Source organism: Quercus robur, chromosome 1 (genome assembly GCF_932294415.1).
Source record: "Quercus robur chromosome 1, dhQueRobu3.1, whole genome shotgun sequence".
NCBI classification, from domain to species: domain Eukaryota; kingdom Viridiplantae; phylum Streptophyta; class Magnoliopsida; order Fagales; family Fagaceae; genus Quercus; species Quercus robur.
In genome coordinates, this window is record NC_065534.1 from 7223788 (window position 1) to 7240216 (window position 16429).

Genomic DNA, 16429 nt, shown 5'->3' on the forward strand with positions numbered 1-16429 from the left:
TTCACCACGAAAGGATTCCATTTGGTGCCAAGTGCTATCTGTAAAATATGGCCCATGTGATCCAAACCATAGCCAAGTATAGGCCAGACCACTAGGTCTTGTAAGTAATTGGACAACCATTAAGGCTGGGTGGCCTATTTTTGTGAAAGGATCCAGATGAGTGATTCACAAAGATTCTAAATTATGCTTTTGGGCCTCAAATTGGACTACGCCTGGTCCAATTAAATCTCTTATTTCTGGGCCTCAGCAGAGAGTGTGATTAATCACAATGATAGCTACATAGCTTGATTCTCAAAAAAAAAACTACATGACTTTGCCCAAGGGAGAAAAAAAATAATATAGTAATTTGATTAAGAAAATTTGAGTTTGTAAAAAGTGACATTATCTTTTATTGAATACATACTTTTTTTTTTTTTTTTTAAATTTTGGAGAAGAAAATAGATACATTATTTAAAGAACATAAAATAGAAAAGAAATGATCTTATAGTCTTCTCTAGTTTGTAGTTCAACATGAGCATAGTCATTAATTTGTCATCTTATGGCTTGAGGAATCTCTTAAACCAACGGGCTGAAAGTTTGGGATATCTTTTCAATCCATTTTTGTAATCTACAAAGTTGATGCCAAATCGAACGGTGTAACCTGAATTCCATTCAAAGTTGTCCAATAGTGACCATGCAAAATATCCCTTCACGTTAACACCATCCCTAAGTACCAAAAAAAAAGAGAAAGAAAAGGATCAATTGGGCTTTAGACATAACAATTTTCATAATTGTTAATATGACATATTGTTATTAGTAGTAATAAAGTCATATTAGTATTAAATCTGAAAGAGAGAGGTCTTCTCTACTTACTTGATAGCCCTATGAAGATACTGAAGATGATTATAATAATAATCAATTCTAAAGTTGTCCACAAGGGCTTCCTTGAGCGACAATGTAGCATTATTGAATTCATCAATGCCTACAATATAGTGGCAAATATTTAGATTCAAATGGAAATTAAGGGGCTGTTTGGATTGACAATTCTCATCACTCAATTCTCAGTTTCCATAACTCAATTCTCAAAAAAAAGTTTGTTTGGCAAGCCATAACTCAGTTTTCAATTTTTTGTTTCCATCACTCAATTTTCTGATTTTTGAGTTATGAGTTATGGAAACTGAAAACACCTTTTGGCTGTTTTCAGTCTCCATAACTCATAACTCAATAACATTTTTGTAATTAAACACACATAAGAGACCCACTCGGCAGCAACTTTTGACCAACTGACTTTTTTTTTTTTTTTTTTTTTTTTCTTCACTGGGTTTATTTATATATATTTTTTCCTTTCTTCTTCATTGGGTTCGGTCTTCTTAACTGGTTTTTTTTTTTGTTTTTTTGTTTTTTTTTTTTTTTCACTGGGTTCGGGTTTCTGGGTACTGAAAAAAAAAAAAAAAAAAAAAAGCTGCATCGTGATAGGCGTGGGCCCCCCAAATAGTGTGAAAAATAGTGAGTGATGAAAACTGAGTGATGAAGGCAAACGAATGTGAAAAATTGAGTGATAAGTGATGAGTGATGAGTTATGAGTGATGAAAATTGAGTGACGGAAATTGAGTGATCAAATTTTGTTCGCCAATCAGGCTCTAAGCTACCATTCCTTTCAAATTTTATATTTCTAAGGCTAGTATCTTAACTTTATGTGACCATAATTGAAAAGTTTAAAAGATAATTACCATTCTCAGTAATAAAAATTAGTGGGTTATGGTACTTTGTCTTTGTGTATAATAGAAAGTCTCGAATTCCTCTTGGATAGACATGGAGCCATGATGAAGCCGCCTGAAATTTCATTTAAAAAAAGAAAAAAAAAAAAAGAAAAAAAAGAAAAGAAACAATCGGTTAAAACCCCGGCCCATTGCAGTAGAAGTTATATTGAAGAACTCATCGGAATCACCAACCGGTAGGAGAAGCTGTTGGAGATTCTCTAAAGCTCCAGAGTTATCTCAAATTAATGTATATTCAGATCAGGGAAAAAAAAAAAAAACTCTTTTCGTTAACCATTAGGGATTCATATATTTTCTCATGGATATCTTTTTCTTCAAATACTACGGAATGTTGTTACTTGTTCATCAACCTGACATTGTGGTCAATTCCCTTCAAAGAAATTGTTTTTATTAATCAATTTAATTTGTATTTTATGTCCATCAAATGAAATAATTTTTATCTTCTTAAAATATTATACCATGTAAATGAAAATTTTTTTTTCTTCCGGGCATTCAAGGGTTTGGTTAGTCTGAGGCAATGGGTTTCGAGAACTAAGAGATGAGATTTAGAAAAGGCTTTTCATATTTCATTGCATTTTTCGTGCTGTGTGTCTATTTTTAGGATTAATGAAAAGACGTTAATATATGTAAATATTAAAATCTAGAGCTTTAGAGAATTTCTGGCAGCTTCTTAAAGAAAATGAAGTTTGTTATATAAGAATATCCAACAAGGGTTGCCAAAAAAGAAAAAACAAATACTACAATTTGTGAAGTGCTACAACTATAATTTTTGGAATTCTTTAGAATATGATTTCTTGTTACTTTATCATTTTTGGACTTATTTAGAATATGATTTTACTTCTTTGTTGTGAGATTGTTTATGGATTTTTCTGATCAAACTTTTTTTTTTTTTTTTTTTTTTTGAGAAACAAGACCTTGAAACTTTATTAGAATCAAATCAGCCGTGGTCGGCAAAAATTACATGAGAAAGGTGTGGAGGAACATCCTCCGTCCACACCGAAAAACCTCTAACATGTCTAGCTTGTTTAGCTAGGTTGTGTACTACAGTATTACCAGTTCGACCCACATGCGAGTACGTGATGCTACTTCCTGTTACCACCATGGATTTTGCCAAGCTAAGGATATGACCATATGGAGAAAGGGACTCATCATCAGACTGCATTGCTTTTATTACATTCACCGAGTCCCCCTCTAATATGAAGGAGGTGAAGCCAAGTCCCTATGCAAAGGAGATAGCTCTAGCTGCTGCCATAGCTTCGACAATTTCCGGCGAGAAAGGCAGAAGTGCTTGCTCAGACAGAGACGCAAGCGCTTGTCCTCTGCTATTCCGAATGATGACTCCCAAACCTGCTTTACCCAAGTCCCTGAATTGGGCTCCGTCAAAGTTTACTTTGATTTCTCCTTCAACTGGTGGTGTCCATTGAGTCCGTGCTTGGCCATAGCTTCTGGGTTGCGGAGCATCAGAGGAGTTAGCCCGTTGGAAGTCAGCTAGTGCTTGCGACGCTATTGGAGCAACCAGTGATAGCGGATACTCCTTGGAAGATGTTCGTACTTGGTTTCTACGATGCCAAAGTGACCACATAATTGATGCCAGTAGCTCCGTGTTCCCCTGTTTCTTGTGTGTATAGGTGAGCACATCTTGGATGGAGGAGAAAACTTGTGTCTGCCGAAATGAGAATGACGGAATTGAACCCCACACTTGTGTGAGCTGTGAGCATCCCCATAGAGCATGGACAACTGACTCAGACTCACCCTTGCACAGTTCGCATACATCTTCATTCAGGATATGCCGTCGCTTCAGATTTTGTTTAATTGGAATAGCATTGTGGCAGGACCTCCATAAGAAGTTTCTGACTTTGCTTTGCACGTTAAGACTCCAAATCAAATTCCACACTTCTTTCTCGGGCTGGGCATTGATCACAGGTTGAAGAGGAGCTTGGTCAGAGGTGAGGAACCGTGTGCCTGATTTTACCATGTAATTCCCTGATGGAGTAAAGGGCCAAACAACAACATCCTCCACTGCATTGGGACACAGAGGAATGCTTGAGATCAATTCTACCTCTTGGGTAGTGAAGAGCCATTCAACATGCTAAGGTCCCACTTCTTCGTGGCTGGGTCAATGAGGGCAGAAACTTTCATATCTTCAAAACCTGGTACCACATGAGCTTCAATTCTTGGATGAGTTGTGGACGGCAACCAAGCATCGTTCCACACACTTATGGCTTCACCACTTCCCACTCTCCATCGTGCACCCTTCAACACTAAATCTCTCCCTTTCAAAATACTATGCCATGCATATGATCCCGTGCTTGAGTAAGGGGCTTCTAAGATAGAGCATTGTGGGAAAAACCTCCCCTTAAAAACCCTATAAAATAGAGAGTTTCTTTGGTGAAGTAATCGCCATGCTTGTTTGGCTAATAGGGCATCATTGAAATTTGCCAAATCTTTGAATCCCATGCCCCCTTCTGATTTGGGCTTACATAGAGTGTCCCACTTTACCCAATGTACCTTCCTTCGGTCTCCTTTTTGGCCCCACCAAAATTTCCTTATAAGACTTTCGATTTCTCCACAAAGACCCAAGGGGAGTTTAAAGCAACTCATTGTGTAAGTTGGAATTGCTTGAACTACAGCCTTAATAAGGATTTCTCTACCTGCTTGAGACAAAAGTTTTTCCTTTCACCCTTGAATTTTTTTCCAAACTCTCTCCTTAATGTAGTTGAAGCTGGCCTTTTTATTTTTCCCCACCAATGAAGGTAACCCTAGATACTTCTCATATTGCAGGATCACCGGTACATCCAAGGCCGATTTGATATGGTTTTTGACTTCCGCAGGAGTAGACTTGCTGAAAAAAATGGTGGTTTTTGTTTTATTGATTCATTGACCCGAGCATCTGCCATAAGTCTCCAGAATATTCAAAACTTGTTGGCACTCTTGGATTGTGGCCCTGCAAAATAATAGACTATCATCTGCAAACAAGAGATGGGTTAGTCTGGGGCTATTTCTACAAAGGGCGTAACCCTTAATATGGTCTTTATCTGCTGCCATGTTAATGAGACCATTTAATCCTTCCGTGCAAAGTAGGAAAAGGAAAGGTGATAGGGGGTCTCCTTGACGGATGCCTCGTGTGGGGTAAATCATCCCTTTTGGCTCTCCATTCACTAGAATAGAATAAGAGACCATCTTGACACAAAGCATCAAGAGAGTAATCCATCTTTCAGTGAAGCCCACGCGTCTCATGACTGATTCCAGATACGACCATTCTACCCTGTCATATGCTTTGCTCATGTCTAATTTGATGGCCATATAATCTTCCTTTCCCGCATGATTCTGCATACTATGGAGAGATTCAAAAGCAACTAGAATATTATCAGAAATTAATCTGCTTTTGGTAAATGCACTTTGATGTTCCGAAATGATCTTTGGAAGGATTTTTTTTATTCTATTGGCTAGGACCTTTGAAAATATTTTATACAAAACATTGCAAAGGCTGATGGGTCTAAAATCAGAAGCATATTCGGGAGAATTCTTTTTTGGTATGAGGGTAATAAAAGTATGATTGAGATTTTCAGGAAGACAAGCTGAATTAAGGAAATGTAAAACAGATTGTGTAACATCATTACCAATTGTGTTCCAATAATGTTGATAGAACAATGGAGGCATTCCGTCTGGACCAGGGGCTTTGAGAGGGGCCATTTCTTTTATTGCTTTCTGAACCTCCCATGCTGTAAATTCCTGTTCAAGCTGGTTGTTTAAATCCGAGCTGATAATTTTTCCAATGGACTTTGTGGCTGCATCACATGGGGTCTGGTTGGCCGAGGTGTACAGCTCCTGGAAATAGTCTATTAGAATCTCAGCTACCTCTGTACTGTTAGACTTCCATTGTCCACTTGATGACCGAAGCTGCTGGATGGTATTTTTGCGCCATCGTTGAGTGGCCCGGCTGTGAAAATATTTGGAGTTTCGGTCTCCCTGTTGTGCCCACAACACCTTAGACCTTTAAAACCATAACCTGTTTTCTTTTTCCACCAAATCCGTAATCTCTCGTTTTAGTTCCTGTATTCGGAAATTTAGTCCAGTGCGTAACGCCTCTTTTTCTGCTTTAGCCAACTCCTTTCTTTTCTCCTTCAGAGTGTTCCTTATATTGCCGAAGTGATCTCTCTCCCATCTCTTTAATTCTCGGCCACACTTATCAATTTTCCGAATGACTCTAGCTGCTGGATCAGCCACTTCCCTTGCTTCCCAGATTGCTTCAACGACCTCCGAGCATGTATGATCAGACAGCCACGCCTCTTCGAATCGGAAAGGCTTGGAGATGGATTGAAAATTATGACCCTCCATATCAATCCATATTGGACTGTGGTCCGAAGTATCTGACTTGAGGTGGTGGACATGTGTACCTGCAAACCTCAACAACCAATCATTAGTAGCCAAAGCACGGTCAAGTCTCTCCCATATTGAGTAACCAGCAGAAAAATGTTTCTGCCATGTATACCAGGGACCTAAAAAACCAAGGTCAATAAATCCGCACTCATCCATTGCATCCCGAAAATGTTGCATCTGAGTTTGGCTTCTGCTACTTCCCCCCATTTTTTCAGAGCTTCTAATAATTTCATTAAAATCCTCGACACACAGCCAAGGGAGATTAAATTTGTTATGAAGTTGTCGAAGCTTATTCTAGGATTCCATTCTTTTATGCGTCACTAGCTCACCATAAAACCCGGTGAACCTCCATACATCTTCCTTCCCTTTATTTATGATGGAGTCTATATGGTTTGGTGAGAAAGAATCAACACTCAGATCAACAGAATTTCGCCAAAAGAGTGCAAGACCCCCACCCCTGTTATTTCTCTCAACAAAAAATAAATTATCAAACTCAATGTTCCGTTTAATCTGCTGTAGCCTTGCTTCATCCGCACACGTTTCGGCTATAAACAGACGGAGGGAACTTTTGCTCAAATCACTACTTCAAGCTCTTTTCCTGTCCGTAGGTTCCCGAGCCCACGGCAGTTCCAAACTATAATGCTCATGGCTCTTGGTGGAGCTGCGCAGCAACCTCCACCAATGAATTTTCCGAATCATCTTTCGAAACCAAGAACTTCTTCTTTGGTAACTCAGATTGGTCGCACTCTTCAAACTCTCTGTTTCGCTTGTGAAAAACAGAGTGGTTATTTGGGGTCTCAGGTGTAATATTATTTCTGGCTAATCTCTTCCACGTGCGAAGTGCATGGTTCTCATGTGAATTATTTTGGATGGTCACGTGAGTGGGGTTATTATTTGCCACATCTCCTTGAGTAGCTATAATACCCCTTGATTTGTCTCCAACGGATTCTGCATGTGTGGGGATTACAGTTGGCTTATTGATTATTGGAGGTGCATGGGAGTCAAATTTCATTAAAGCCGAATCAATTTCTTCTATTTGGTACTCAAAATCTTGTAAACGGATATGGGATGGGGAAGAGTTTGGAATAGAATTTATTACCCGATTAAATGGAGATAAATTCGGGCGTGAAATCTGCGCCAAATCCTCCGTAGAATCCGCAATATCCATCTAAGAGACTTGATGGAGGTCGGCGTTTACTTGGGCGTTACTGGATTGTACCGGGACAGGTTCGCCGTCTTGAGTCGCCGGTGATGGCTCCTCTGCCACACTAGTCTTCTCTGCATAAGACTGCATTGTGACACCCCCAAGCCCATCGCCCATACCTGGCACAGTTGTGTAGGGAGACTTCCCCGGGTTGTAAGGAGTGGCACGCAGCCATGCCCCATATTCTTGTTGTTTATGAGGATTTGATCCCTTCCTAGCAAGCCATTTCTCGCATTCTTTCTCCTCATGAGAGACCATACCACACCAGTAACAGAAGTTGGTGAGCTTTTCATATTTGAAGGCTACCCACGTTTCAATGTCTTCATCCAATACAATTCTTCGACCTCGGCTTAAAGGCTTTGAGACATCGATCTTCACCCTAACCCGGACAAAGTCACCCCCCACCATCTCCTTCTCTGTTTCCTTGGTTGAAACCTCCCCAAGAGTTTCTCCTAATTCAATGGCAGTCTCGGGGTCTAGCATTCTCATAGGCAGACCATGTATTTGCACCCAAAACATAATCTTTGTAAAGCGTAGGTGTTTGGCTGGGATCGAATAATCATATCGTTGGAACAGAACGAGATGTTTATCAAACGACCACGGTTCTTGGGCTAATACACGTTCCGCATCTGTCTCAAGCTTGAAAACAAATAATAAAATGTGGTCTCCTGCTTCTCTAATCTTGAACTCATCCCTAGCCCTCCACAACGGTTTAAATGTTCTCCCAATAGCTTCCACGTTCAGGGCACGTTTTGTTAGAAACTCTGCTACTAGGACATATTCTTTTTCCCTTAGGTTTTTTGATTTTGTCAGGCTAAGTTTTGTACTTTCCTCAGCAGTAAGGGATAAATTTTTCCATGCACTGAGAACTTCGTCCGTGGTTTGAGTAAAACGAGTAGTAAAGAAGGGATGGAAAGATGGAAGAAGAAAGGTGAGATGTGTTTCCCTAAACCCACGAAAAAGAAAAGAGAACCAATGAGCCCTACTGTTAACAGTGTTAACAGAGGGAGAGAGGTATCATTCCGGGGAAGATAATCAAGATTCTACTAGCCTAGTTTCTCAGAGAGAAAGCGAGGCCGAGAAAATTAATATGTCAAATTTCTAATCAAACTGAAATCATTACAAGACAATTTTTTATTTTATTTTTATGATCTGTATAGAAATGTTTTTATTTGGAAAAAATTTCTTAATTGGATAACAAAGTTCTTTTTATTTTTATTTTTATTTATTTAATTCAAAGACTTTTAGCCATCTTTCCTTCTATATCCTTCTTTATTTTTATTTTGTATACATTAATTGTTGAGGGTGAAAGAATTTGAACCAAGAAATGTCAATTAGTTGAATTACAAGGCTTTTGACTTTTTATATCTTTTATTTATTTTTTCAATTTTTTAATAAAATATGACATTTGACATTTTAGAATTCAATAATTTTTTTTTTTTTTAAATACAAGATAGAAATTCTACTATAACTTAATCTAAGTATATGTGTGTAAAGCTCTCTTAACCAATATATTTACCATTCGATCCATAGAAATTTGATTTTTATTTATTTATTTTTTTTTTATGCATTGTTTCTAGATGTCAATTTGTTTTTTTTTTTTTTAATCTTTAAGTTGTGTGAAAATTAAACCATTTCAGAATTTGCATAAAAGGAAAAAAATTGAATCAAACTATTGTAAGTTTGTAACCATCTTGAGATCTATACCAATCTTATGTATGTTCAATTTCATACGCACCTGTGGACCGATGAGGATCCCATTACGCTCAGCTGCCACAACAAAATAAAAAAGCATGGTCTTCTTAGTACTTATGATTTACATAAGAAAATCAAAATCACATGGCTCCAAATGTTTGAGTTCATACCAGTAACATTAGTTCGCATATCTGTAGCGTAGCTTGCGTTTTCAGCTTTGGGTGCATCAGCTGCATAATTAGTAGTATAGTAGTTTAACCCAAGAAAATCAAATGATCCTTTTACAAGCTTGGATTGCTCTTCTGTGAATTTGGGTAATCGGTTGCCAACTAGAGATTGCATGCTATGTGGATAGTCACCATTGGTTAGGGGATCCACAAACCTACAACAAACCATGAAATTTTATGTCTTTATTGTACCTATTATATTAAACTAGCAAAGGGTTTTTTCTATTCTTTGTAAATAACTAGCAAATAGTGCAATAGATATATTCAAAACAAAGCGTCATGTAGTTTTACCATCCATAACCGAAATCAATGGCTCTTTGTGTAGCATCATGGTCGGCCCTCGAGTTAGAGAATGGCACAAACCAGGGTGCATTTAGGGATATACCGATAATACCTTTCTGTACTTCCTGCACATGGCGAAAGCTTGCTTAATTTTAAAGACACACTCTAGCTAATGTAATTATATTTTTGTCAACTTTTAACAAATTAATAAATAAACTTTCAACAAAAAGTTAATCCAATCCCAAACTAACGGAAAAGAGAAATGCTTACTAAATTACTAATACTGAAAAACAAGTTTAACTTGCAGATTTATCTAATTTTATCTTCGCTGCAAATAGTTATTAAAATGAAGTATCTTAGATTGTCTTATATCAAGTGGAATGCAACCATGTTTATTGAATGGGGTACAATTTTCAAGGAAAAAAATGTAGTAAAATAAATATAAAAAAATTTCATGTGTGGAACCTGATACTTTTGCCTATACACTCTGACAGCGGATGCATGAGCAAGAAGCTGATAATGTGACACCAAATATGGCTCTGTTCCGGAATCTCCAACTGTGCAACTAGAACATCGATTTGGTGGTGATTGCCCCGTAACATAACCACCATTGACGTAACTCCATGGTTCATTTAGTGTGATCCAATGCTTGACACGATCACCAAATTCTTTAAAACAAAGCTCAGCATAATCTTTAAAGTCATCCCTAAATATATACATGCAGAAGTATCAAAACAATTTAATACTTGACATTACACTAATTAACCGTGCATTGTTTGTGAGCATATCATGTATAGCATGATTTAGCTACGAATCTAAAAGGTCTATCCAAATAGAAAAAGACTTCTTTTTTCTTTTTCTTTTTTAATTTAATAGTTGGGAGAAGGGAGATTTGAACTTCGATGCCTCCACTCTTCGGTCTCTAGAAAGTGACAACCAATTGAACTATAAAGATATTGATAGTGAAAAGCTTTTTACGTAGACTAAAAATTTTCTCTATTAGTGTAATGCATTTGTGAATGGATAATAATAATTATTATTATTATGTTATTGATATAAATAACAACTAAATTATAAACTAGTTAAATTACAATTTCTAACTTTTGCTGATTTTCAACTCAATCGTGTAAATTCCACATTTTCCATTTCAATTCTTTATCTTTAATACATTCATAACTTAGTCATTCTATCTAATTGTGTCCAATCTCATAGTTAGTTTTAATATTTTTCATTTCTAAAAAAGATTTCATTTTAGTGGAGCAAATTGGACAGAAAGGTTATTTTGGAAACAAAAAGAAATCAAATGACTCATTATGGGACTATATTAAAAACGTGTGGAAGTTAAAAATTGTAGATTAATATTAAGTTAATGTATCATAACATGATCTAACATTAAAAAAAAAAAAAAATATATCAATGATAAATTCTTAACAAATGATATCAAACTTAGAAATTCTCTGTAAGACAATGAGCTTAAGTCATTAATTAAAAATAATAATAATAATCAAAATGGGCCCCCCTTTGATTCCTTATCTTCAAAATGGGTCAACAATTTAAATTTTAAACATCATAAGCACGATGAAAATTGTGGAAAGTATATTAATTGGAATTCAGATGAATAAAATGGCTGAACTTTAGGTGAATTAACCACTTACACAATATGAGGACTCAAAAAACCACCATACTCATCTTCCAATGCCTGGGGAAGATCCCAATGGAAGAGGGTAATAAAGGGATGTATACCTGCATTCAATCATAGCAAACAACAATGAATTAATAGCGCATGCATGATAAGTTGGTGACATGTGATGGAATATAAGAATCATTCATGACCTCTGTCTAGGAGCTTATTGATTAGTTTGTTGTAGTATTTGATTCCTTCCCTATTGACACCCCCAGATAGTTTTCCTTCTAAAATGAGTCCCAAAAATGAGATTGTTAGGAACATAATATGATCACAAAACAATAGCAATTTAATTCCAGCCTAAGATGTGTACTTGATGTACTCATTTTATGTTGTTGTCATTGGATGGATCTAACCTTTTATGTGATTGTGAAAACGATAATCTTACTTGGCAATACTCGAGACCATGAGATTGAGAATCTGTATCCATCTAAGCCCATCTTTTTCATAATCCGAACATCTCCCTACAATGTATAATCACAAAGCAAATTGTTGGAAAAATCTGAAATGAGGATTTCTAATATTGTGATTATCTTGAATTTGGTTAGAGATGCTCAATAATTAGAAAAAAAGCATGTGGCATATATTTTTTTTTTTGATAAGTACATGTGGAAAATATAATTGGACCCTAAAAATGTTTAGCTACAAAATTGTTTGTAGCTTTAAGTTATAGCTTGTCTCAATATCTTTTTATCGGATGTGAGTTTTGACAAATCCACTATTAAATTACATATTCTTCCTATATCCTCCATACTTGCAAAATTTATTGAAAAATTAAAAATCAATACCTATATTATCAATAAATTATTTAAATTGTAAGTTTTTGAAATTTAAAATTCTGCATAAAATATAAGTTTATAGATCATATAGTAAATAATATCCGATTGATACAAAACTTGATATATGTATTAAGAGCTAAAAGAATATGCAATTCAACGGTCAGATTTTCTAAATATGTAATAATATTTATTTTGTTGAGTAAAATTGTAACCTTAGGTTACAATCAATTTTGTAGCCAAACTTTGTTCTCCTTATAATAAAAATAAAATTATACAATTGTGCTATAAGACTTTTGGTAACTAGGAGCTAATTAATATGAGTGTTTTTCTTTCCAATTTACATATATACCTTGTAACGATGATATTGATCGTTAGCTACATCGCCAGTGCTTTCATCTGTTATCCTTTCTGCAATATCATTGTAAGTTAATAATGTAGGATTCTTTTTTTTTTTCTTTCGCTATTTCAGAACTAGTAATTAGAGCCCTAAGAGAAATGGAACTAGTACTTAAGCCTCACAAGTCAGAACTATAACATATACAACATATTTCTAGGGGGGAAAATGAAGAAAAATAAATACCAAAAGATAGGAATGTGAAGGTTTACTGTATACGTTGTCATTCTTCTTTCTTTCTTTTTTATTTTATTTTATTTATAATTTCTATTAGGGATAGGTATTCTCAATCTTCGTCGTAGATCTTGTTAAAACAAAATAAATGGTGCAGAATCTGTAGATAATGTTAGGTCATTAATATTTAAATAAACATTATTAATACTTTTGATATTTATTTAACTTATTATTAATGTTGCAAAATATAAACAAATTATTGTTAAATTTTTTTTAAAAATTTAAAAATTATTTTTTATTTATTTAACATATTAATAATGTAAAAAAAAAAAAAAATCTAGTAACTTATTGTTAAAAATTTTAAGAATCTTATAATGAAATTACCCTAAAAATTTCAAACAATCTCAATGATGCTCCCTTTCCGCAGTAAGATTTTTGAATTTACCGACAATGAGTCCCCTTATATTCAAATCAAGCAATATATATATATATATATATAGAGAGAGAGAGAGAGAGAGAGAGAGAGAGAGAGAGAGAGAGAGAGAGAGAGAATTTTTTATTACCAACAACAGTGTCCAATTTCATGAGTTTACTAATTAATTACTCTATACTGAAATTCCACATTTACGAGTAGTGAGTCGTGAATGAGCCTTGGCTTACTAATGTATCAAAAAAAAAAAAAAATTAGACAATTTGGACTATAATTTCCCATCAGAAAATTAGACCATAAGTATTTGCTTCAAAAAAAGACTTCAAACACTAACAAATACTAATAACGACAAAATTGAAACATCGGGTTTATGATGCATAAATAATCATAAACAAACTGTTTTTTTTGTTTTTGGAAAGTTATAAACAATGACGCTCGTTCTTGATGATAATTCTTTATCATTAGACCAAGGCACCCATTGATTTTTGATATAGGCAAGAATTGAACCACAGATCTCTTATTTAATTATCAGAAACTTTATCAATTGAGCTAACTGGAACCTACAATTTATTTGATAATATGATTGTTGAGGGAGAGGGGATTTGAATTTTGAATATCTCATTTGGACACCAACAAATATCAATCAATTGACCTAGAAAAGTCTTAACTAAATACATGACATTAAGATCCTCCCAATTTGAGATAAATTATTTCATAGTTCAAATTAAATATTATATATGTAAAGGTGGCCAACCATCCATACGGAATGGCTTGTCAATAGTTACAACATTCAATACCTTTACTTTCCTAGTTTTTCTATGGAAAGAAGGTATTTTTCTTTACTAATTTTGACATGTTCATCGTTTGGCCTTACCGAGTATGTCATTTAACATAGTTTTCTTTTTGTTATTTTTCAATATAGTAAGCCTTCAGACGCACAAAATTACACAAAAATTTTCACAAGCTAGATTATGATTTGCATGACCTTTACAATACTAATTTCGCCCACAGGTTTCCACAATATACAGAAGCTTTGTCAAGCAAGAGTCAAGGCAGAGTGTAAAACAAGAAGTAAAAATAATTTATAATGCCACTACTTGTACAGAGAATTGAGCAACTATTTTGCTTGGTCCTAATGCCACATGCTTCTGAAATCCTCGTAGTTATCTCAATTTTCCATCCTTATATTAACACGCATGGTATTTTTTTTTTTTTTTTGGTTCTTGAGGTAAGAAAAATGATCTTCTAAATTTGAAAATGAATCAATTTTGACAATAAAATGATTAATGACTCTAATTCAAATTCAAATGCTTCAATTAATGAGTCCAATTTTTTTTTTTTTTTTTTTTATACAAGATAGAATTTCTACTCTAGCTTAATTTAAGTGTATATGTGTGCAAAGCTCCCTCCTAGAGACTTGAACCTTAGCATTTATACTTGTGGAGTAACCACCATGAATCCAATTTTAAATTTTAAATTCAAATACAGGTAAAAATAGGCCACCAAATATCACTCCATTAATTCTCTCCAAACTATCCTTTACAAATCAATAAATTAATTTGTAACAGCTGTAGGTTCCTTAAGTTCAGTTGTTTTGTTATGATTGTAAATCCCTAAAGTTTACATAAAATTTATAAATAGATGTGACAATATATGTAATTGGTGGACTTCAACAACCTAATAAATGAATCCTTAAAATTTGTTTTGGTGATATATAAGTTTGTTAACTTCATGTAGTAAAAGTTACAGTATCCCTAACATTACTTTTGCTGTAATTGTAAATCCTTATAAACAGCTAATGTAATGCTATATATGTATGTATGCATTTATGCTAGGCCTTTTCTTTCGTATTGAGAAAGCTGCTTCAGAAAAGAAGGCGGAAGCAGAGGCAGTTAGGGAATTGAGTTTGTAACCTTTTCTATATAATTTCATAACAAAGCCATGGATGCAAGCATTACTAGTTGTTATTTGGGTTCACCATTTACATCATTTTATTACCTACCATTATTTTAAATGACAAAATCTCCTTATTTTGTATTCCTTTAAGTTTAATATTAATGATTCATAATAAATTTTATAAATCTAAAAGTTTACAAGAAAGAGACCTGGATGTTCATGAGTGAGAGTGTCCCATATACTTGGTTCTCTACCATCTTCATGTGCTGCACCTTCATACTGGAAATTTGAAAGAACAGACATGTGCACATAATAATATTGATCATATTCTTGACATCTCAGGACATTTGAAAAAAAACTATGATACAAATTAACAGAGGAGATTGTGACTGAATTACCTGATAAGCCGATGATGCTGTCCCAAAAATAAAATCACTGGGAAAACTGGTCCGGTTGATTGAAGAAACGTCAAATTTTGGTGAATCAGCTATGACATTAGTCAATAAGCCAAGAAGAACTAGAAGGCCCAAGACTGGATAGCCTTGAAAAGCCATAATTGATTTCTGTTTTTTTGTGTAGCACTAGTTTTTTTTTTTTTTTAATAGAGGAGCACTACATATATAATTTATTTAGAAAAGAAAAAAATAGAAGGCGAAATTAAAAAAAGAAAAGGACAGGCTAATTTTAGTGATCATAGCTGTCCTTCAATTGATTGTTTGACATTGTACGTACAATTATAGATATCCTCCTAAATAGATTTTCATTTTTCCCTATCAAAATCCATAAGATTTAGAAAATTTCTCTGTTACAAAAAGCTAATCCTAAGAAACTTTACAGCCTGGAACCACGGGTATAATACAGCACGCACCTCTTAAGTGTAGGGGGATTAAATATGAAACTACAAATAATTTAAGGAAAAGACTAACTATTGTCATTTATAACCCCCTCAAGACGAACTTTAGATCTATGAATATTGTCAAAGGCTTTGTAGCTGAATTGGCACCTCTTCATGCACAATGTTTGAGTTGCGAATGAACACCTCGTCGAGAAAAGTTCTCTGAGAAGTCCTTTCAGGCATCCTCATCACGAAACCGAATAGAAGAAGGGGTAGGATCAGAAGAAGACGATGCCCCGGAACAAAGAGGGTTCCAGGTCGAAGCAGACTTACGTTTTGGTGCCATGGACGTACTAACGTCAACTAGAGAGTGAGGGGGAAGAAAGAAACACTCAGAAAAGTCCCAAACAGTTCAAATATATAGAAATATATTGAATGTAAGGTACGTATGCATGAAAATGCATGAGCATGTGACATGCAATAATAATATCATCATGGGCTCAGCCCAATCCAAACCTACTAGCACACAAATAGTTTAACATATATAGCACACATCTAAATGCATGAAACCATAGTTATAATGTACATGAAATGCAATGTATGAAGTTTTTAAGATCAAATCTTCAAAACCCATCCCAAAAATTGCACAAAAACCTCTTTGATTTTGAAAAACCCCAAATTTTGCAAAAATC

The 16429-nt window shown here is 34.8% G+C and overlaps 1 protein-coding gene across 3 annotated transcripts in view; it reads right to left on the bottom strand.

Annotated features, from left to right (window-relative positions):
- Positions 1-465: 465 nt before the first annotated feature.
- The window catches only part of LOC126718483 (beta-glucosidase 12-like), a 60723-nt gene continuing 44759 nt past the window's right edge, over positions 466-16429 (bottom strand). Inside the window, exons 1-13 of one of the 3 annotated variants that reach the window (XM_050420705.1) lie at positions 15301-15545; positions 15112-15181; positions 12358-12416; positions 11618-11693; positions 11379-11456; positions 11201-11288; positions 10011-10251; positions 9555-9670; positions 9207-9418; positions 9080-9111; positions 1710-1812; positions 853-961; positions 466-705 (exon numbers count right to left, since the gene is read on the bottom strand). In XM_050420705.1, the coding sequence (XP_050276662.1) occupies positions 537-705; positions 853-961; positions 1710-1812; positions 9080-9111; positions 9207-9418; positions 9555-9670; positions 10011-10251; positions 11201-11288; positions 11379-11456; positions 11618-11693; positions 12358-12416; positions 15112-15181; positions 15301-15456 (1509 nt within the window). In that variant the 5' untranslated portion in view covers positions 15457-15545 and the 3' untranslated portion in view covers positions 466-536. Of the gene's footprint in view, positions 706-852; positions 962-1709; positions 1813-9079; positions 9112-9206; positions 9419-9554; positions 9671-10010; positions 10252-11200; positions 11289-11378; positions 11457-11617; positions 11694-12357; positions 12417-15111; positions 15182-15300; positions 15549-16429 lie in introns of those variants that run through there. The other 2 variants (XM_050420714.1, XM_050420721.1) reach the window with 2 other exon arrangements.